At 43.3% G+C, this 23,711-nt stretch overlaps 1 protein-coding gene across 1 annotated transcript; it reads right to left on the reverse strand.

The window, feature by feature from the left end:
* Positions 1 to 1,865: 1,865 nt before the first annotated feature.
* On the reverse strand, positions 1,866 to 23,439 carry LOC112543018 (vomeronasal type-2 receptor 26-like). Its single transcript, XM_088151212.1, has 9 exons — positions 23,278 to 23,439; positions 22,332 to 22,436; positions 20,401 to 20,628; positions 11,217 to 11,392; positions 9,682 to 9,973; positions 8,499 to 8,840; positions 7,257 to 7,484; positions 4,530 to 4,656; positions 1,866 to 2,776 (listed from the first exon to the last, which is right to left on the reverse strand). The coding sequence occupies exons 1-9, from the start codon at positions 23,437 to 23,439 to the stop codon at positions 1,866 to 1,868; spliced, it is 2,571 nt and encodes an 856-aa protein (XP_088007338.1).
* Between the last annotated feature and the right edge of the window lie 272 nt (positions 23,440 to 23,711).

A 23,711-nucleotide genomic window follows, 5' to 3' on the forward strand; every position in this document is an offset into this window, starting at 1 on the left:
AAGACACCTAGAGGTAGACATTAGGGGAATCGTGGTAGGTCTTTAAATCAGTGTAGAGTAACAGTAACATCATTGTACACTCTATAACTTACTCATAAACATTTGTAGTAGGAATCAACCTGAAATTTTATGGCTTAATATTAGGAGTGTTTATTGCAGACAAGACTCCAGTGATGAGATGGTCTCCTGGGTTGTAATGATTGAGCAGGTCTACTTCATCCCTCTACAAAATCAAGAGGCATTTGGCACTGGGCATCCCATAGACTGCCTGGGGCAACAGGATCAGCAACATCAGAAGCAGAAGAAGTAGGACCATTTGTGGTCTGACTTTGTGGCTTTTCAATTTCAGCAGCTTTTCAAACACACATTAGCAAGAACCTCCCAAGTGAGGGAGACTTGAGGGAGACAAGAACTCCTGCTGGCTGTGAAGCTCAAGCTAACTTTTCAGAGGCATAAGACACATTTATGTCCCCAACTTTTCTCATGGCAGATATTTCAAGATGTTGCTCTTGCTCCTGTTGCTTATATCTCAAGGGTAATTTCTGGAGGGAAAAATTCCCCTGAGATTTTGCATGCAGAAAAGTAAATCACTGTCATTCTAATAATTACAAGGAGCAGGATGAGCTCTACAAAATCCTTCATTCTATGGGAGGCCATAGGCTGGGACCCAGTTGGAGAACAGCTGATGTAACTCTTTCAGTGTGTCAAGGAGGGAGGCTGATAACTTTGGCCTAGTTTGTTTGTGTTTTTGGGTGAAAGTCCCCCATCTCCTCCCATGGATGGGGGAAACAAGCCAAGATTTTGGCTTGTTTCTCCCACAGTTTCTGCAAGGCACCACAAGACCAAGTCATTGAAAATGCACATTCCTGACCATACTACAATTAAGGGTGTCCATGGGGGAATATCAAAGTCAAGATGGTGATTGTAACTGTGATCAAACCCCTTCCTTTTGGTATATTGTCATACTGACATTGAACAATATATGAAAGAGACAGGGCTTGGATCATGTGGTTATGACTGCCGTCTTGATTATTTGAACTTCTTTGTGGATGTCCCTGACTACAAAATGGATTAGTGAGGAGAACTGTAGTAGTGAGAGTGTTTTTTCAAGATACCTTTGTGCTAGTCTACATTTTTGTAATCCACTGAGGAATAGAATTCCCAGCTGTATTGCAACATGTTGTGTGAATAGTGTAAGGCCGTGGGGAAAGACGTCATTCTCTGAGGCTCTCTCGATACTTTCAGTGCAGTCCTTCTCTGAGCAGAAGATGCCCCATGTTGCTGTGAGCACTGTGGAATGGAAAGTATTGAAAGGAGCAGTCAGCTGATGAGTCTCCAATGCCAGGAGCTGTGGCTGAAAGTGATACAGTGTACCTGTTAACCTTCCCACGTAGACCAGACAGGAAGCCCGACAAGATGAGCTAATTCTACTTTATTATGAGGCTACATTAACAGAATCTTGCAAGCCTGAAAGTACCTTTCTGTGTCCATTATGGAGCTTTGGGCTTCTCCCCACTTTATCTGATTGTTCCCTAGGCAGCATCTCTTCCCCCTTGTCTCCCAAAGTCATTCCCACATATGATTATAACACCAGAGGAAACTAGGTTCAGTTTGCTAGGCCCGTTTAGTAAAAAGTACCATGCATAATGATAGGATAGAGAATTTCCTTTTAGCTCATACTAAAACACAGCTTATATATTGCAGCATTGTTTTCTACAAGACATTGATTCATAAAGAGTTGGAAATTAGGCTTTAGCACAATGAGATCCCTTAGAGAAGACCTTGAGAAACAGTCTATTCCCGTAAAATAATTAATGATCTAAAACACTGGGTGAGAATTATACTGCCAGGAAGTTTCATGAGAATCACTTTCCTATTTCACTTTTAAGTATCAGTTGGTCCTTTGTATTCAGTTCTGGTCTAAGCACAATGATGTAGCACTTGGGGATGAAGATGCAGCACAGCAGGCCAGCGCTGGAAGCGAAGATGGAGAAGACCTGCACGGCCACCGTGTACTTGCCCTTGGTGCTCAGGTAGGTGGGCACAAAGGACACCCAAACGCTGCAGAAGACCAGCATGCTAAAGGTGATCAGCTTGGCTTCGTTGAAGGCCCCAGGCAGGTTCCTAGCCAAGAAAGCCACTGTGAAGCAGACGGCAGCTAGCAAACCCATGTAGGTGAGAGCAATGTAAAACATGAGAGCGGAGCCTTCGTTGCACTGCAGAATGATCTCTCCAGGCTGTGAATGCATGTCAGAATCAGGGAATGGGGGAAAGGCTCCTAACCAGATGGAACAAAGGATGACCTGGATGCTGGAACAGGAAAGGATGATGGAATTGGCCAAGCCTTTCCCCAGCCATCTCCTCGCTCGGTTCCCTGGCTTTGTAGCTAGGAAGGCGAGCACCACCGTGATTGTTTTGGCCAAGACAGAAGAGACAGCAACTGAAAAGATGATGCTGAAGACGGTTTGTCGAAGAAGACAGGTGGCTCTCCTTGGCCGGCCAATGAAGAGGAAGGAGGTGAAGAAAGAAAGCAGCAGGGAGACCAGGAGGACATAGGAGAGGTCCCGATTGTTAGCCTTGACAATGGGAGTTTCTTGATATTTACTGAAGATTCCCAAGACAAAGCCTGAGGTTAAGATTAGGAATAGGGCAAAGGAAGTAAGGACGATCCCCAAATTCTCTTGATAGGACAAGAAGGTGACAATTTTGGGGATACATTGATCTCGGTTCTTGTTCCGATGCTGATCTGGTGGACATCTGGTGCAGTGGTCTGCATCTGCAAAGATAAGTGTAGCATCTTCCATAAATGTATAGACTGGGAGTTATAGTTTATAGGATGGGAGTTATATTTTGAACTCAGAAAACCCAAAGCTAACACTCTGTGTGTCTGTGGGGATGGTGGTGGGGGAGGAGAAAAAGAGTTATGAGTGTACATGTGTGTGTGTGTGCTCGTCTGCACGAGTAAGTAGCCGAAGTTGATAAAGGGAGAAAACGTAGCTGGGTGAAGAAGGGGCAGAGTTTGAGGGGAGACATGCTTTGTTTGCCAAAAGGTCTTGGTTTCTCTCCTGCCTTTTTCTATCTCTGGAGGACTGTTGGGAGCAAAAGGTGAGAAGGACAACCATCTACTCTATGTCATTTGGGAAGGTCTCCTGTGGACTAGGACTCGTCAATCTGACAAGGTTGTGCTTTTCTGTTTCCCCAAAACTCATTTTAATTTGACTCACGGCTCACTAGTTTGAGAATAGCAATGCAGTAACAATACTGCTCAACTATTTATGGATTCATTTAGTCAGTATATTGTCTATCCCACCAAACCCCAATGGTTATTGATTCAAAAAGGAAAGAAAAAAGAAAAGGCCAAAACACATTTATTTTGACTTCCTCTGTAATAACCAAAGTAAAGAGAGGTTCTTCTGCAGTAGCAGTTTATTCTACAGACTGGACCTTGCCCCAGAAAATACAGAATTTATAGTTGAAACCACATGACTGGTCTTGAAGCTAAAAAACAATTCTACTTGCTTACTGCTTGGATACCGTGGAGAGAGTGTCCAGATTTGAAACTGGGAGGATCCTGAGACAATAGACTAGATCCTATGTGAGAAGCTTCATTCAGCTCAATGAAGAACTTCATGCTTCAGAAGCAACATGCTGCTCTTGCCCTGGTGAAGCGACTGAATGCAAGAAAGCCCTTCAGATCCCTTCACTGGCATTTCACAAAGCTGAAAGAAGCTTCTGGCCAGCTACCAGGCTTCTGCATACGCATAGAAGCTTCTTCTATGTTTTGGAAGTGCCTGCTAAGACAGGAGACGGGAAGTAAGTGCTTCCTTACCCAGAGCGGTTGCTGTTACTGGGTGCAGGCAGGTTGCTTTTTGAAGTAGCTTTGAAAGATGCTTCACCTGAGCTTTTGCTCTAATGAAACCTTCCTCAAAGGACTGTGCAGGTTTCTCCTCCAATATTGTCAGGAACGCGGCCTTGTACCAATTCCCCTTCAGCTAGTTCTCCCACATCTCGTCTTGTCATGCCAAGAATACCTTTGGACTCTCGACATCCAGTTGTGTGGTTAGAGAAAGACATATAATGACTCTATCATGTTAAATAATATGGGAGACGAGGTGGAACTTTGTGGAGCCCACCCCCATAAGATCACTGTCAAGGAGTTGAGCAGAGTTATCCTCAAGCCATGTTTTAAGAGTACTGAAAAAGACAGGAGCAATATTTTCACCCCCAGAACGTCAAGGGCTCCAACAAGATAACCTGACTCATATGATCAAAAGCTATCAAGAGATCCAAGATTACCACAAGGGTCACATTATATTTCCCCTGTCTCTCACACAGTATAGATTATCCATGAGTGTGTCCAAGGCGATCTCTATCTCAAATTATGATTAAATTCAGAGAGAATTTCCTCTAAGAACTTCTGGAGTTTCAGCACCTTCAGTTTGCTATCATCTGTTTGGTGAAAGATAGAATGGTGAATGCTGTCTCACTTCCTCGCCTTCCCAAGGACTGCCTTGACTCTTCTCACCCACCTTCTCGAGTGGAAATGCTCCCTTCTGCACAGGGGATGCAGTCATAGCAGCAACGTGGTTTTCTCTCCTGGACCACCTTGAAGTATCCGGGCTGACAAGCCTCCACACACTGGGAGTGAGGCAAGGGCTGAAAGGGGAGAGAATGGGTATTGAGAACCATCTGCACAACCGATCGGCTGCCAAATGAGACACAGAGTTGGAAGGGGGTCAACAAAAGAGGCACGTGCAAAATTGACCCTTCCAGAAATGGAATGTTCTGGAAAACTCTGGAATGTTCATTCCTCCTCTGGATCACGTTACGCTGGCCGTTCCATGGCCAGTCCAATAGTTTTCTCGAAAGTAACTCTTGAACCTGAAAAGCGTTTGTGATAGTCCAGAGATGGTATTCTGACAAAGAAGCCCTATTTGGGGGGTGGCCTATGTTTGGAACAGCACCACCTGCTTCCCATTTGGAGGACCGACTTTTGGAAAATTGTCAGACAAACTCTGGAACAGCCACATCATTATGATCCTGAGGAGAAATGGAAATTCTGGAATTCTTTGTTTTACCAAATGTCTGGCCACAGCTTCAACTTGTTGAAACTGTACACGTCCAATGAACATTTATAAACACATGGCTTTACTTCTCCCCTCCTCTTAAATCCTGCTTCCATTTCCCTCTACTCCCATGTTGTTTCTCCCTGTGTCTTTGGGAGAGAAAACTTTCTTTTTAGATTCTAGAAAACACCTTGCCTATGGTTGGTGCAGAATTGAAGAAATACTAATCTAACTTCATTATTGCTGATGCATGCTGGAGAATTGAGAAAGCCGAAGAATATCAAAAAGAAGTTAGCATGTGCTTCATCGATTGTAGAAAGGCCTTCAGTTGTGTCAGTCACATCAAGGTGTGGAATACACTCAGAAAAATGGGAATCCCAGAACATCTCATTGTCCTCATGAGAAACTTCTGTACAGGTCAGGAAGCCACAGTACAGAGAGAACTTGGAGAAACAGACTGGTTCCAGGTTGGCATAGGAGTGAGAAAAGGCTGCATCCTCTCCCCTTGTTTATTCAACCTATACATTGAGAGAAGCTGGATTGGAAGAAGATGAGTGTGATTTTAAAATTGGGGGAAGAAATATCAATAACCTGCACTATGGGAGATGACATTACTCTGCACCGCTAGTAATAAATGTCAAGGAGCATGTGAAAAAACAATACTAGAATTAAATAGAAAGGCGACCAAACTAATGACAACAGATAGAGCAACCAGCCTTAGAACTGATAATGAAGATATCGAAGGGTGGATAAATTCTGCCTTTTAGGATCAACTATTCACAGTAAAGGAACTAGCAGTCAACCAATACACTGAAGACCAACACTTGGTCGAGCACCATGAAGGCCTTGGGAAAGAGATTCAAAGGATCAGAATAGTGCAGGCACTACAGAGATGTCATGTGGTTGTAACAGTCTGTTGGTTGTTTCTAAGATGTTTCTAATGTATGGCAGTGTCATCCTTTTCATAGCTTGTGTTGGTTGTGCTATAATGGGTTGAGCGGTCAGGCAACTTTTGATAAAGTTGCGTGGGTATCCATTTCGTTGTGTAGGTGGTCTGTTTCCTTTTTCTGTTGCTCTGGGTTGTTGCAGTGCATTTGTGCTCATCTGAATAAGGTTCTTACACAGCTCCTCTTGAGGGAGGTTGGATTGTTAGTTTGGTAATGGAGCACTTGGTTAGGGTGGGTGGTGTTTTGATAGACTTATATTTCTAATTTGCCATCATTTCCTCTGCTGATGTGGATAAACAGGAAGGATACTGTGTGGTTGTTTTCTTCTTCCCTTGTAAATGTTATGCCTTCGAAGATGTTGTTGATTGTTTCATGTGTCTTCTCTAGTTCCTTTTTCATATTGGCGAAAGTGTTGTCTACACACTGGATCCATACTTTTGGTTGTATGTGTGGAAGTACTATAGTTTCTAGACGCTGCATTACAATCTCAGCAATGAGTCCTGATCCTCCCATGGATGTTCCTCTGATTTGTTGGTATATTTGTCCATCAAACCGAAAATAGGTACTGAGGCAGAGGTTGAGGAGGTCCATGATTCTGGGTATTTCGATCTTAGTGTATTTGGTTAGGTCGTGTTTGTTGTGTAGTACTGCTCCCATGGATTCTTTCACTAGTTCTGCGTCTATGGATGTAAAGAGTGCTGTGACATCAAAAAGTGCTGTGAGGTGATCTTGTGAAGATCCAGCTCTCTGGAGAAGGCTCTAATGCTGGGAAAGGTGGAAGGAAAGAGAAGAGGACAACCAGCAACAAGGTAGATGAATACAGTTTCAGTGGTAGTGAGTACACTGTTGGAAGACTTGAAGGACCATGTTAGGGACATGGAGAAAATTATCTATATGGTCAGTAAAAGTTGACACTGACTTGATGGCACAGAATCATCCATCATTAATCAATCAAAGTTTAAAGCACATATTAGAAGGCAGTAAGTGAATGTCCTTACTACTCCCCTCCTCTTAAAGCCTGCCTCCATTTCCCTCCACCCCCATGTTATTTTCCCCTGTGTTCCTGGGACGGAAACCTTCTAAACTCTGCAAAACATCTTGTCCATTTTCCAGGTGCTGCATTAAAAGAACACAAGTCCAAAGCCTGCATTTGAAGGCAGTCAGTCTAATACATAGTTTGAGAAGGGAGAAGACACCCAGAGAGATGTTAAAACATAAAGAAATGGGAGATCTTTTTCCCCACCTGGTTGATCCATTGGGGCCACACAATGGCTTCCTTACTGATGGTGAATTTGACTCCTGCAGATTCTTCTCTTGCTAAAGTCCCAAACTTCACTCTGTTGGCTGACCTATTAGGAAACAACACCCAGCTCACAATGTCAAAGTCAGCCATCAAATCTCCATTTTCATCCAAATACATTCCTTCCATGGTGTTATTGTAGACCTGGGTTTTTTTCAGGAAGAGGTGAAGCTACAGAGAGAAGATGGAACAAGGTGGAAGACATGGTATCACTTTTCTTACCTTAGTCCTGGAAATACCACATTGGAATCTCAGATGGTGTAGGATCCCTTTGAGTAGATTTGCATACAGGAGAAATGGTTTCATTCTGAATGCATTTCTTTGCCTTCAGAATTTGGGGAGCAAATGTCAATAGATGTAATCAATCTGTAGTTCCTTCTTATGTGAAGGAAAATCCCACAAGTGAGCTTGGTCTTATTTGCATGGCTGGCTTATTGATTCTGGGACCTGTTGGGCACCATTAAAATGATGCAATTAAATATAGTGGTAATGTAGGAAATATGATGGGAGAGGTATATGTATTCTTTTCCTCAAATATCAAATTCTTGAAACTAAGAAAAGAAAATCACCAAGCATCATAAACTATATTAGCTGCAATGCATGTGGCATTTCTCAGAGAGAGATGCAAATAATGGATTCTGGAACTGCTAAATATTTTGTCAGGTTCAACACATATACATTTCACCCCTATACATGGAAAGGGAAAGGGACTACCTGCCAGGGCTGGAGCTTTTGAACTTCCAACCTGTCTTTTCTCCCCGTTATTGTCCTCTGGGATCGGGATGAATGGGCTGCATTTAAGGCATAAGCCACAGTCCGGATGGCATTGTAAGTTAAGGAGTTGTCTAGAGAGAAGATCCTCTGAATCTCCTGTTGAGGTAGAGTCTCCGAGTTCTCTTTCTCTGAACACCTTGTCCAGCCTTTCACAGACAAGGCAGGCTTTGCATATGAACAGTGAAAATGTTTAAGAGTGAGTTGCTCCATAAGAAAGTAGAAATATTTAAAATCATCATATTTAGCCCTTTTCTTTGTCTGGATAAGGAAAGAAAAAATACTTTGGGTATATCTGAAAGGGAAATCACTGTATGATAACTGCATAGTGAGGTCCCACAAAGCTGTTGTGATCCAGACTTTCCCTAGAATAGGTTTTCTTAACAAGTTAAATACATAATCTGTCACAAGTACTCCCTCTAAGAAAGATGTAAACTCTGCATAGTAAACAAATGCGTTGATTTGTCTCCACTTGTGGAAAACAGAAACCAGATATTTGAAATTCTTAATATTCAGTAATGTGGTTTGTGCAAAAACAACACAAATGCCATTCTGTGTCAGCACAGGAGTGAAGGTCCTAATGAAATGTTCTCCATTATCAGTGGCTGCAGCAAAGATCCCAGTGAATGTCCACCGAAAGTGTTGGAGCAATTTAACAATCCCCAAGTACTGGGCACCTTCTTTGGGGATGGTCCGGTAGACAAAAGGCAACTGAGTTTTATCACTCACGGATGGTGAAGTAAAAGTGTAGCTGATCTGAAAAGAAAGAAAAAGAGGAGAACAGTGCCAAACTATAAGGTACTGAAATAGTAGCATTCCAGCTCAGAGAATGGCTGGATGATTCCAACTTAACTTGCTGGACTTAATGGGACAGCAGAAATGCAGAGAATGTAAACAAGCATCTCATCCATGGAGATTATGAGGGCTAAAAATCAGAGGAAATACAAGCCGCCTCTTATGAGAGGTGAGAGTGCATGTCAGCATGGATCATTTGAGATTTGGCCAAGAATAAATTCTACATTATTGCACTATAGCCACTCACTCAGAGGCTGTCAGTTATTAGGGGCACTGATTTCTGGTGCACAATAAGATCCTGTTCTAGCTCTTTTAGCCCTTAGGGCAGCCTGACAATTAGGGTCAACATCGTGGTTGTTAGTATGAAAGAGAGGACCTTGGTTTTCAAGGAAGTTCTCTTAGTGAAACACTGGTTCTCGGCTCACTCTGCTCAGATATTGCACCTCTTCCCACCAGTCTCCTGAGTGCTCTACTGCTGGGAAAGGTGGATGGAAGGAATGAGAAGAAGTGGACGACCAGCAGGAAAGTGGATGGCCTCAGTTACAGCATCAATGAACTGATCAATCAATGCACTGTTGGAAGACCTGAAAGATCAGGTTAGGAATAGATTGTCATGGAGAAAATCTATTGATATGGTCACTAGAAGTCTAGAACAACTTGATGGCTCATCATCAGTCAATCAATCAATTGGTCGATATCTTGAGTTCAGGAATGTTAATCCACAAATACCAGCATTTGTGAGACATTTCTGAGAAAAAGTCTTATCTGGGGAAAACTCTGAGCCACCCGTCCACTCCCATACCTGTGGTATTTTGTAGATGCCCAATGTGGCTGGAATGTGGATGGATATGTCAGAGTCAGCCTCTTCCAGGAGAACCAGCATGTTTTTCTTCCTTCCACAGGTGTAGTTGGGAACATTGGCCTCTCCAGTGGAAACCAGGTCCAACAGAGCATCTAAGGTCATTCTTCTGTCTCGAAAGTTGTCATGGAGGTTGTATCCCAGAGTGATGTTGGGTAAGAGGTGGGAATCTTTGTTGATCTCCTGAATGGCAAAAAGGAAGGATAGAATTTTCCAGTACATCACATCTCCTTCCCTTAAAATATATGAGCGTTATGTCAACATTCTGCACTGAAGAAAAGTAATATTGCTGAATTAAGTGTCTCTGCCTAACTGGAGATCTCTGCATCTCCTTTGCTTTCACTGAATTAAACCAGAACTGAAGCACCCCAGACAATCTGTACATCAAGGATTGTGCCCTACTCAAAAAATGCTTCCTGGCTCTTATGAGACCTCTGTCTAGCAGTTCAGGCACTGCTTGGGAAGTTTGCAATTTATTGCTGAACGTATGAATGGGTTGTGTGGGAGTGTGTCTGTATGAGAGAGAACAGAAGAGACACTGCATGAAGAATGAGGTGAACCACTCGTTCCTCTTCTTTTCCCTCAAGGGAATGGCTTTGATCTCTTCCACGTTTCTTGACGTTCCTGCCTGCTCCCTTGATTTGAATTCCCTGAGAATAATCATTGTTCCCGGGGTCCTTTGTGGGACGTGTTTTTGCATATTTGTATATGCATTTTATGAAGTGGCTGGATGCCATCTTGCCCATCTTTCCTATCAACCTTGTGTATCTATTTCACACTGTGTTTTTATCTTGCTTTGTCTGTGTTTCTCAAATGGCATTCAGACAACTTGCTAAGCTTTGTCTGGGTGAACCTTACCTCATTTTTGTGTTGCTTAGTGTATGGGATGGAGCTGGCCCCTTAAGTTAGCTTGCGTATTGCGTATTAAGTTAGCTGAGTGTATTGGATAATCCCAGGCAATGGGTTAATTGAACAAACAGGGCGTGTGCCACACTGCGCAATTCTCTTGTCTATTTGTTTGCTGAGTTAAAAGGGGGGGGGGGAAATATAACCCAGAAACTGCTGAGCTATTGAGAAGCCTGATCTCTTACGGACCTTCCCAGGCCAGCTGAGCAAAGAAAGCTCTCCAAGAGTTTTCTCCAAAGCTAGACAGGAGGTGGGGGATAAGCAACAGAGCAGTGTAAGATTTGGGGAAAGGAGAGTGACAGAATGAAGAACCACAAAGAAACCTTGCTGTAACTTAAGAGCAAACTTACAAAATTGAAACATATAGAAATCGAAAAGTATACAGTCATTGCACAACGAGTCACTCTCTGCTGAAAGGTTTGGCTCACCAATAATTTAGTAAATAATTGGGTTTTAAAAAGAAAGCTAGTTTCACACCCGAGGTTGATTTATGCACAAAATAGTAATTTATCAGTGATGTCAGATAAAAGGTGCAACCGTGATGGAACTCCATCGTCTATGGAATGACTCACCCATCAAAATTTGTAGAGGGACTCACGTTGAAACTATATGGCTGAATGTGAGCCATATTGGTTGCAGAGAAGACTCCACTAATGAGGTAGTCTCCTGGCCTGTAATGATTGAATGGGTCGACTCCATCCCTCCCCATAGTCAGGAGACACTTGGCACTGAGCATCCTGCAGGTAGCCTGTGGCAACAGGAAGAGCATCATGAGAAGCAGGAGCAGCAGGACCATTTCTGATCTGATGGATTATATCAGCTGCCTTAGGAGAAGCCCAAAGTCTTTTGGAACAGGATTGAATTTCAGTGGGTTTTCTAGTGCAGGTTCAGCCCAGCAAGGACTTTCCCATGAGAGAGCAAAGGTCAACACAGCAGCACAGCTCCTGCTGGCTGCAAAGCTCAGTCCAGCTTCCCAGGGGCACAAGATATATTCACGCACCCAACTTTTCTGATGGCAGATATTACTACATGTTGCTCCTGAGTCTGTTGTTTATTTCAGGACTAATTTCCACAGGGGAAAGAGAAACCCTTGAGATTTGGCTGGAAGGCAACAAAGAAATCACTGTCATTCTAATAATTATGAGGAGAAGCATCACCTTTGTGAAATTGTCAACTCTTGGAGAGCCCATGTGCTGGGACCAGCTGGAGAACTACTGATGCAACTCTTACTATGACTCAAGGAGGGAGGCTGATAAGTTTGGGCCAACTGTTTCTGCTGAAACTCTTTCAAAAGAGCCAGGACCGAGAGGGCATGACCGGTTTCTTAGTCCTGCAGGGACCTTCTCCAAAGCTAGTCCTGAATCTTGTCTAGGACTAGAGACATGATCCTTCATCTTGAACTTACCTCCATATATTCCCATGCTTTGGAGTAGTTCTGATCAGGATGGGGGACAAGTGGGAGCAACTGCCAAAATGTGTGTGGCTGAGTTGAGACGTAAACTCTGCTTCTTACACTCATGTGTGTGAACTCATGAATTAAGCATGAGAGAGTGGACCTTTAGGCATCATTGTGATTAAGTACGGACACATGTGAAGGATGTCCTTATTGCTGGAGAGAACGGACTCATCTCATGCTGTGACTGGGTTTTTCCAATTCTTACTCTTCAGTTTATTAGACAGCAAAGAAAGAAAGGGCTTCCTGTCCTGTGTCTGAGATTGCTAAAAGGGGCCAATTAGAGAAAGGGCAGAAAATGGGTGTGTTCAGGAATGTTCCTGAATCCTGGGAAATGAAGCAAACACCAAGCAAAATACAAATACTAAGTGCTTGCTAATAGGATTTTTAATAGTTATTTTCAGATAAATGCATATAGGCAGCACAGGTACTTTCTCACCTAAAGCAAAATTCAGTGTTGGTTGCTCCAAAGCCATCGACCCTGAGATGCTAGCAGATTCCACACCAAATTGGGCCAATTTACAAAGTGTGTTTAAACTCAGTGAGGAACTAAGCAGGGGGAGGTTCTACCAGCCTCTTGTCTCTTCAATCTTTACCTTGAGTCCTGAATCAGATCTCATGATTAAGCACAATCTATATTCTTGATTGCAGATTTCAGGTTCCTCCTTAATGCCATTTTGGGGCTGGTCTACCCAAGATGGAGATTCAGGCTAGCTTGGACTGGCAATCCTCAATCTTTGCAAGAGCTTACCTTTTGTCCAGTGGCTCCTTCAACAATTCTGGCATTCAATCTGAATCCTACTGCAGAAGCTGCTGAGCCTTCGGTCTGAGCTCTTGCTGTCCATGGGCAACAGTGTTTCTTAGCAAGCTGTGGACCTGCAATGGCAGCAGCAGCTAAGCATAGTCTCTAACAAAGTTCGTTGTTAGAATGCATGACCATTGCTTTATTTGTTCAATCAATAGGCCTCCTGACTCCATCATGACTCTGGGCAGGACATGACACAATTATAACCAAGTAATCCAAAATCATACAAAAGCAACATCCAGAAAAAGAACACAAACTTCTCACAAGGGGCCTCCCATCCACCATAGCCCAAGGTTTGGGGAAGAGCCAGGTTTTAAGGGTTCATGTGGGAGCCATACAAAACTCAGTGATGGTGGGAATGTAATTTCAGAGGACAGGGACTGCGAGAGAGAGGCCCCACTTTCTCGGTCCCATCAGGTAACACTGTTTAGTCAATGCGACCTGAAGCACGCCAACTGTGTCCAATTGTATAGGACAGACAGAAACTAAAGAAGGCAGATGGTCCCTCAAATTACCAGGCCCTGTGCCCTGAAGGGCTTTGTCGGTGCTAACTGTCCCCATGAATTGCACCAGGAAGCCTACTGGTAACCTGTGCAACTCAGGAAGCAGAAGTGTTGTGTGATCATACCATGATATACCCATAATGGCTTGTACTGCTGCATTCTGGACCAAATGTAGCTTTTGAGTGATCTTCAAGAGCAGCCTGATGTAAAGTGCATTATAATAGTCCAACATGAAATGAACAAAGCATGTGTGACTGTCTTAAGGGCCTCCTGGACAAGGTGTGGACACAAGTGGTGTGCTACATGATTTTATGCAAAGGGCATCCTGGCCACAGCTACCGTTTGGTCCTCGAGCAGGTCCCCCATCCACTCTAGCCCAAGGCCTGGGGAAGAGTCAAGCTTTAAGGGTTCATTAGGGTAGGGCCAAGCTGGGAGCTCCAGGTGCTTAGCCCCCAAGCTCTGGAACATTCTTCCCCCAGTATCTGAGGGCTGGGCAGGCCTGGATGGGGAGTAACAGGCTCACGCTCAACTCTGACAAGACGGAGTGGTCATGGGCCTTTGGGCCACAGAGCTCTGGGGACTTAATGTACGTGACCCTATGCATTTCTATTCCTGTATTGGTTTTCTATTTCCAAAGTTTGCTCTTAAGTTACAGCACTGTTTCTTCTACATTTTGCTGCTGTCTTTTCCCCAAATCTCACACTGCTCTGTTGCTCATCTCCCAGTTCCGTTCTAGCTTCTGGTTTCTTTGCTCGACTGGGTTGGGAAAATGGCTAGGAGCTCAGGCTTCTCAACAGCTCAGCAATTTCTGGGTTGTATTTCTTCCCTCACTGTTAACTAAGCGAGTAAATGGACAAGAGAATGTGCAGTACACACCCTGTTTGCTCAATTAATGAGGACTGGGGTGAACTACAGATACTGTGTCAGGGAAAAAACCTCAGTAAACACGGGAGACAGACACACCATAAAACAAGTCACCTCAAAGTTCTAAGTTCTTCTAAGAGCTTTATTAAAAGTTAGTTCAGCAAGAAAGTAAAGTGCAATCGATAACATACAAGGTGCTTACTTAGATACACATTGCAATGTGGACCGACAGGAGCAAGCCGTCACTGAGACAGCTTGACCATGTGGGTCCAGACCCCCAAATTGCAATCCTTTTTATCCTTTAAAACCGCAAACCACAATCATGACTCTTAGGATTTTCATAACGTTCCCAGAGCTAATTTCACCACACTTTCCTGCTCCCTTTGTCCCTGTCACGTCTGTCCCCATCAGCAAGTTTGCTTATTTAACAGTTTGCTCTAGTTTTGCAAGTTTTATTTCCTGTCATTGCCCCAAAGGTCATCTCCAAGCTAGCCCTTGCTTTATTATTAAATGTGATTAAGCAACATATTTCTATATTAAAATAGGTTTCAAGCCACTAGCATTTTTCCTCTCACAACTGTTAAACAAATGAATGATTCATTGCAGTATTGTGCTACCGTTTGGAGACTCTAGTGTTCTACGACGCTTTATGTTGCTGGCTTTTGGCCCTAATCAAGAATGCAACAAAGTTGTTCTAGCAGACTCCAGATGGCAGAGGGGGCATCATCACCCCACTTTTTTTTGACATGCCTGCAACTTTTTAACATGCATTTTTGGGGCTCACTTTTCTAACCATTAGCAGATCATCCCACATATTTGGGAACCTGCCAGTGACTAAGAAGTTCTTCAGAACTTTGTAGAGGTACTACTGCACTACCTCCAGAATACCTTCTGCATTCCTATCAACAGGAAGACAGCTGTACAGAAATACATGTACAGTGATTGTCCCATGAAGAGAATGAATAGGAAGAAATGGAGTGGAAGAATGCTCCACCTGGATCTAAGAGTCCTTGTCCTTGGTTTATTTTCCTGTAGAGTTTGACCTCAACCCTTCCCATTCACAGTTCATAGGGACTTCCTGGATTATGTGATACTTAAAGCCAATTTAGAACCTCAGGTAACTGTGCTGGATCATGACTAAAACATCAACATGAAAAGAAAGTTCATGAAATGGTAAACAGGATTTTAAGTTCTTGAGAAGTCCATCTGTCTATTTACTGTACCTATTATCAATCTGTCATCATTTTATAATTAAACTCAATATTTAATTACTAAAATGCTTAGTAATGGCTAGGAAAACAAAGGAATTAAAACAATTTTAGATGTCTTTCAATTAGGAAGAAAAGCATACAAGATTAAAAAAAAAAACCTGAGGATTTCGTGATGAGATCCAAACCATAGAATGGGGACAGGGGAAAGAACAAGGGGAAGACAAAGGGTTCTTCTGCTGCTGATGACATCAGAAGCACTTATTAGAATCATTTTCTCTTTTAGCTGTCATGATTAGTTGCTCCTTAGTATTGAGGTCTGGCCTCAAAATAATAATGTAGCATTTGGGGAAAAAGATGCAGCCCAGCAGCCCAGCACTGGAGGCCAAGATGGAGGTGATCTGCACAGCCACCATGTACTTCCCTTTGGTGCTCAGATAAGTGGGCACAAAGGACACCCAAACACTGCAGAAGACCAGCATGCTGAAGGTGATCAGCTTGGCTTCGTTGAAGGTCCCAGGGAGGTTCCTAGCCAGGAAAGCCACCAGGAAGCAGACGGCAGCCAGGAAGCCCATGTTGCCAAGAGCAGAGTAAAACATGGTGACGGATCCTTCATTGCATTGTAGGGTGATCTCTCCAGGCTGAGAATGCAGGTCAAAGTCAGGAAATGGGGGAGAAGTGCCAAGCCAACTGCTGCAAATGACAACTTGAAGACCAGAGCAGGAAAGAACAATAGAGTTGGCCAAGCTCTTCCCCAGCCATCTCTGTACTTTACTCCCTGGTTTTGTGGCCAAGAAGACCAGCACCACCATGATCGTTTTGGCCAAGACAGAAGAAATGGCAACTGAGAAGATGATGCTAAAGGTTGTCTGTCGGAGAAGGCAGGTGGCTCTCCTCGGTTGGCCAATGAAGAGGAAGGAGGTGAAGAAGGAAAGCAAGAGGGAGACAAGGAGGATGTAGGAGAGGTCCCTGTTGTTGGCTTTGACGATTGGAGTGTCTTGGAATTTAATGAAGATTCCCAAGACAAAGGCTGTTGATAAGGACAGGAACAAGGCAACGGAAATTAGGATTCTCCCCAAGTAGTCTTTATAGTATAGGAAGGTTTTAATCTTGGGAGCACAATGTTCTTGACTGATATATGGATACTGATCTTCTGGACAAGTGGTGCATTTTTCTGCATCTGAAAAAGCAAGAGTAATGTCTACCTTAAAGCTGGTTCTTTTGTCTTTTATTGAAACTACTATTTGCATAAAATTAGTAAGGAATGAATATAGGGAGGTAAGCAGTAAGAATGAAGATGCAGGATGTTCGGTATCAGATAATGTATTTCCCATGTAGCAAACTCTGGAGAGTCTTAAGTAGAATAAACTAGAACACGATTTGCCAAAGATAAAGATGAATCACTGCAACCTATTCTCAGAAAGAGCTGTGACTATTCTAAGGTGTTGCCTACTTTTGTACTTTCACATACACCAAACGACTTTTTGGAGATTGAATCCAAAGCATGCACAACCCTATGACTAAATTACCAGAAGAGGTGGTGGAGTCTCCTTCAATGGGTGTTTTCAGAGGAGGCTTGCAGAGAATGATGGTCAGTATCCAGTCCTTCTCCACAAAAGTCCACCGAGAAAGTCCAGAAGTTGAGACTACCTGGTCCTATTCATCCAGGTTTTCTAACATGCATCCAGCAGCTCCAGCAAGTTCCACTGCATTATAGGGCCCCAATTTCAGTTGATTCCAAGATGCAAGTCCCGTCCTTGCATCTCTCTGTGATTGGCTGGTGGTCTTTGAGGCCAGGTTCTGCCACCAAGCCCACTCAAGGTCCCCTCTTTCTTCCTCTAAGTAAATGCCTCAGACGAGACCCTCCCTTCTCATGAAGATAAAGGGAGCAAGGAGGGAAGTGCATTCAGACCTGCAAAATGCTATAGAAATTAAATAAATAAATACATTCTGCAATTATAGCTTTACAATAAAAGAAGCACTGACCTACATGACATTGGATACCTAATTTGATCTACCTTGAAGGGTAGACACTCACACAGTATGCCACCCTGCCCTCTTGACACTGACCTAGATGGAAACCTGAAATCTCCTGACAACAAATTCTACAACTCTTGGTGTAGCCTGGGACTTTGAGTGTTCTCTGACAAGCCTTCATATTGGAGCTAAATATCCTGATTAAAATTGCTAAAACTACCATTGCCAAGTCTTCAGTTCCTAGGTCCACTGGCACCAACTTCCTTGTTGTCGAACCTTCTCCACTAAGCTCAGGACCAGGCATAAACCAGCCAGGTTGGCCTCAATTCCAATTTCCTTTTGATTATCAGTACTTCTACTTGGCTGCTGTCTCTTTCAGCCTTCTTCTCTGTGTTCTCTTCTCCATTATCCTCCTGTTCTCAACTCCTAATAGCCTAACCCTAGCTCAGAGCTTAACTACAATACCTACTAAAATAACAATCATACGCAAAAGCAAACCCAGACAAATCATTAACAAAAATGTATACCACTAAATCAAGACTTCTAGCATTCGCTCCCCTCATTCCCAGCTCAAAAGGTTAATTACCAGTCACTATCGTAAAGCCAAATAAAGCAGAGTAGATAATGTGAGTTGCCAGCAAGGGGTTGTTGGGCTCTGGACGCTGCCTAAACATTTGCCTGTCTTTGAGCTTCTGAGAAAATGGGACCAGGCAGGGGTTGGACTGGATGACTCCTAAGGTCCCTTCCAATCCTGTGACTCCATGATTCTATGAAATCTGAAATCATGAACTTCAGCTGCCTCTTGGAATGGTTCCATCCAGATTTGGACAACTGCAGGAAGACTCACTGCATTCTTTTCCAGAGACCTACTCCATCTCGTTATGCCCTGGAGCCCTGTACATTCTTGCTTTTCAGAGAGAGTAGATGAATACCAGTCTTAGCAATGGAAGGTGTGTGCAGAAGGTGAAGAGCGAGAGATGTTCTCTCTGCTCATGCCAAATACTGGCTAATCCAATATCCTTTAATATTGTGCCTCTGGGTAATTTCTTACTCACTGTGAAATGAAGAATAGGACCTAAAATTTAATGGCATAACAATAGATACACAGCTGGAACAATGGACTGGACTCAAGCAGAACTAGAAGCCCTGGATAGGAAAACCAGGAAAATAATGGCAATGAATCATGCCCTTCATCCATGCAGCGACATTGACAGACTTTACTTACCAAGGAGCACAAGAGGGCATGGGATGTTACAAGTACACCAGACAGTTGAAGAGGAAAAAAGGGCATTGGAAGAATATCTGAAGGACAGCGAAGAAGATACACTGAACCTAGTACACCATGAAGGCTTACTGAATACTGAAGAGACCAAACTGGCCTACAAGAAAGACCAAATGAAGAATAGAAAAGAGGAATGGCAAGGCCATTTGCATGGCCAGTACACACATGCACACACCAAAAATGAGCAGGCAAAGCAGATAACAAGAAGACCTGGTAATGGCTACGAGCAGGAAAGTTGAAGAAAGAGACAGGAGCTAATTCGGGCTGCATGACCCCAAGCCTTAAGAACAAATACATAGAAAGCCAGAACTGAGAAGACAGCAACAGATGGCAAATGCCGCCTCTGCAAAGAAGCTGAAGAGACAGTGGACCACCTCGTTAGCTGCTGCAAGAAGATCGCACCGACTGACTACAAACAATGGTATGACAAAGTAACAACAATGGTGCATTGGAATATCTGCAAGAAATACCATTTGCCTGCAAGCAAGAACTGGTGGGACCACCAGACAGCCAAAGTCATAGAAAATGAAGAAGCTAAAGTGCTCTGGGACTTTAGAATTCAAACAGACAAGCATCTACGACACAACACCCCAGACTTAACAATTGTTGATAAGCGAGACAAAAAAGTCTGGATAGTGGACATTGCAATACCTGGAGACAGCAAAACAGAAGAGAAAGAACTGGAGAAAATCACAACATACAAAGACCTGCAAATAGAAGTAGAATGACTATGGCAAACGAAAGCAAAGGTAGTACCAATAGTAATAGGTGCCTTGGGTGCAATCCCAAAACAACTGGAGCACCACTTGAAGACCATCAGCATTGACAAAACCACCATCAGTCAATTGCAAAAGGCAGCTTTACTTGGAACAGCTAATATCCTGCAACGATACCTTTACCATCATCAAACAACAACATCTGCCTAACCCAGGTCCTTGGGAAGGACTCAGTAGGTGGATCAAAATGCCAAATCCAGTCTAAACATCTGGATGACTGTGCGACCAACCATAATAATGCACTGATAGTATGAATAAATGAATACATTATAATATTTAAACTGTATTGTATTGCAACTGTAAAACTGGTCCCCATGAAGAAATTAGACTTAATAATTAAATAAAAGTATGCATTTTACTTTAGAAACTATGAACGAGAAAAGAGGCATCTCTAGAAATTATTTTCAAAAGCCCATTTCATGGAAAATGCCTGGACATACATTTTTTTCCGAAAGTCTGCCCCTTTCCTCCGGTCACCCACCTTCCATGGTGGAGATGGTTCCTTCTGCACAAGGATGACAGTCGTAGCAGCAGATGGGCCTCCCTTCCTGAGCCACCTTCCAGAATCCAGGACGACAGCTTTCCACACACCTGGAAGGAGGCAGGGGCTGAGCAGAGAGGAAGAACATCCAGAATATGAATTTATTTTGAGAAAAATAAGAAAGGATCCACAGCCTCATCTAAATGACGAAGCTTCAGGCTGCTTGCTAGCTTCTCTTCTCTTCTGAAGTTTCACGTTTTAGAGTTAGATCTTAAGTTTATACACTGACTTCCTCAAGGAAAGGTGAGAAGAAAGGCAAACGTTCTGGTGTGAAACTGACAGTCATTCAAAGCCACAATTACCCATCATGAGAGTTACAGACAGAGTGAAATAAAGAGGTTCCCCACCTTGTTCAGCTTTTCCATGTGTGCAATATTGTCCTGGAGGATCACCAGTTTAGAACCTCGGGATCCCTGTCTTTCTAGGTGCCCAGATTTCATCCTGGTGACAGACTTGTTGGTGTAAACCAGCCAGTTCACAATGTCCAAGTCAGCAGCTGGGTCTCCCTTCTCATCCAAATATACCCCATCAATGGAATTATTGTAAAACTTGGAGTTTTGAAGGAAGGTATGAAACTGGAAAGACGAGAAAAGGGGAAAGTTTAGAAAGGAAATCAGAAGTCAATTTTTTAGTCAAAGCAGGTAGCAAATCCTTTTCTATCTTAATGGTGTGTCATGGACAGAGATATAGGTAGAGATAGAGAATATAGCTATAGATATAAAATCCATGAAAATGGTATATATACTCCACCCTCTCTTAGCAAGAGAGCTAATCAGATGTTACATTATGCCATGCCCCGTGTACAAGGGTTTTACATGATCTCTGTCTGCCCTTTTGGGGTGGGAGGATTCCTCTATTTTTTACATGGGCCATTGAACAAATCAACCCAGAGTTCTCACTTGAGGCACAAATGACCAGGCTCAAATTATCCTACATTGGACACATTATGCAAAGACGGTCTGGAAAAGGCTGTGATGCTGGGGTAAGCGGAAGGAACGAGAAGAAGAGGAAGACCCGTGGCAAGGTGGAGGGACTCAGTGCCAGTGGTGATAAATGCACAGCTGGGAGACCAAAACGACAGGTGAGGGATAGAGCCTCATGGAGAAAATCTATCTATGTGGTCGCCAGGAGTCCAAAGCAACCTGATGGCACGTGATCATCATCCGTCATATCCTATGTGGGGCTTTCTCTTATATTCACTACCAGGATGCCGTATGTGATCAGCGGCATCCTTACTGGTAACCCTCAGATACATGTAGCCAGATCTTCTTCTATGAGGTTATTCCACGAGGTGTTTCAGGAAGATATATAGAATTCACCAGAATAGTATATATAGTCCACCTTGCCGTAAGCTCTCACCGTGCCATGCATAACATTGCATTTGTCTCTCGCTCTGAGGACTTACATGTAGTCAACTAAAATGCAATGGTCCAGGAGCTCAGTCCCCCCAAAGGGTTTGAACCCCATAACGTAAGAACTGGCTATGCAGCTCTGATGATTCCTGATAAAAATAAAATTGGTCACGTGTTGTCTCCTGGTGGTCAATATAACCAAATCCTTTTTGTGACTCCTTGGCTCTTCTTTGGAACTTCTTTTTTTTATTTTGAAACAAATCTAGAAAACCTCTTCAGGGTCATCAATCTTTTGGCAACTCTTTTGTTCAGGCCAGGAGAAAAGCCAGTAGCTCAACCTGGTGACCCAGCCCAACTATTTCCTTTTCTTTCTCTCTTTCTGTCTTTCTTTCTGTCTTTCTGTCTTTCTTCTCTTTGTTGTTAGTCTTGACTACCTTTCCCCCTCTTTTTATTTCCAGGCTGGAATCTCTGGACTAGCAATTTTCCGGCCTTATAGCCAAAAATTCTATTAGTAGAGAAGGGGGGTGAGGGGAAACAACCCTCACTTGGATTTTTTCTCTCCGTTAGTGGCTGAAGCTACTCAGGGAAACTCAAGGAGGTACAGCCAGTCCAGTCATGTGTTTTCTCCTTCACTTTCTAGCCTTTGGCTTACTCCAGACAGAAAACTCTTTTGGCCACCTGGATGCAGACCCCTCCCCTCTTACGGTCTGGCATTGAGTTGTGCCCCGTGGAGACCAAATACCTGCCAAGCCTTCAGCCTTGGAGCTGACCTCTTGGATCTGGAGAAATAGGCTGAATGCAAGGCCAGCCCCACAGCCCAGATGATGTTGTAAGTGAAATAGCTGTCAACAGATAGGATCTGTCTGATCTCTTCCTGGGGTGGAAGTTCCAGTTCTTCTCTCCCGGCACTGCCTCCAGACTCTCACAGACAAGGCATCCTTGATGTAGGAGCACATAAAGGATTTCTCTACAAAGTGTCTCATGGAGGAATGAAATTGCTTAAAAGCTTCATAGGTCACCATTTGATTTGTCTGCACAAGAAAGGAAAAAAAGCCAAGGATGTTTTGGAAGGCAAAGAAATTACTTTCCATGAAATCCCATGTAAGATCCCAGCAGGCTGTTGTGATCAGGACTTTTCCTGAAGCAGATTCCTTAAAGTTTTTAAACATTAGGTGTATAATCAATATGCCAACCTGGAATGAACTAGTCTCTGCACCATAAAGAAAGACATTCACTTGTCTCCACTTGGAATATGGCTCAGGCTTAATCACCAAGTTGCTGATAGTTATGGAAAACACTTGTGATATAACCAGACAAATGCCTTTCCTTATCAGCATGGAAGTCAAGGTCTTCATGAACCTCTCTCCCTGGTCTGTGTCTGGAGCAAGCAGACCCACCAAGGTCCACCTGAAATGGAGGAGCAGCTTGACCATCCCTGGGTACTGGAGTCCTTCAGCAGGGAGCATCGGGTAGAAGAAAGAAGACTGTGTTTTATCACTCAAAGTCTGGGAAACAAAACTGTAGCTGATCTGAAAGAGAAAATGAATTTATTCTATGACCCATAAAGCCCCCAAATAGCCATTCTCTCCCCACTGAATGCCCCTGAAATGTAGATCCTTGGGTGAGGATTTTACGTCTCTGCTCATCCATTGCTTCTCTTCTACTGGCTCCCTAAAAGCAGTATTTTGCTGTTCCAAGGAGCCAAAAAGGTTCCTCGATCTGGATGAGGATGATGGCAGGAGGGAAGATGTCTGCTCTAACTCTTTTCTCCCTTTAGGAATCCTGATCCCTCATCCCCAATGCCCATGATAAAACTCTGCTCTTGGATTTCCATTTCCATGACTGAATATTGTCTTCTCAGCAAAGAAATACCTGTGGGATTTTGTAGATGCCCAACATGTTCGAAATGAGGATGGAGATGTCGGTACTGGCCCCTTCAAGAACGGCCACTGTGTTTCTCTGCCTCCCACACCTGTAGTTGGGAACATTGGCCTCCCCGTCTGAAAGCAGGTCCAACAAAGCATCTGAAGTCATTTGTGCACTGAAATAGTTTTCATAGATATTGTAACCCAGGGTAGTGTTAGGTAAGAGACTGGAATCCTGGTTGAAGCTGTGCACAGCAGACAGGAAGGATAGCGTTTTCCAATATTTTGTGTATTGTCCCCTACAAGTATAAATACATTAAAAAATAAATCAAAAGAATATTTTACTGAAATATTATTCAGTCTTATACTTCTGCTTCACCCAGCAATGAGAGTCCTTATGAGAGAATTGAAACATTCCTAAAATATTAATATAGAAAAATA

The sequence above is a fragment of the Python bivittatus genome, unplaced genomic scaffold, assembly GCF_059951505.1.
Source record: "Python bivittatus isolate LINGU-HERP-01145 unplaced genomic scaffold, Pbiv_v1 ctg000650_np1212, whole genome shotgun sequence".
NCBI classification, from domain to species: Eukaryota; Metazoa; Chordata; class Lepidosauria; order Squamata; family Pythonidae; genus Python; species Python bivittatus.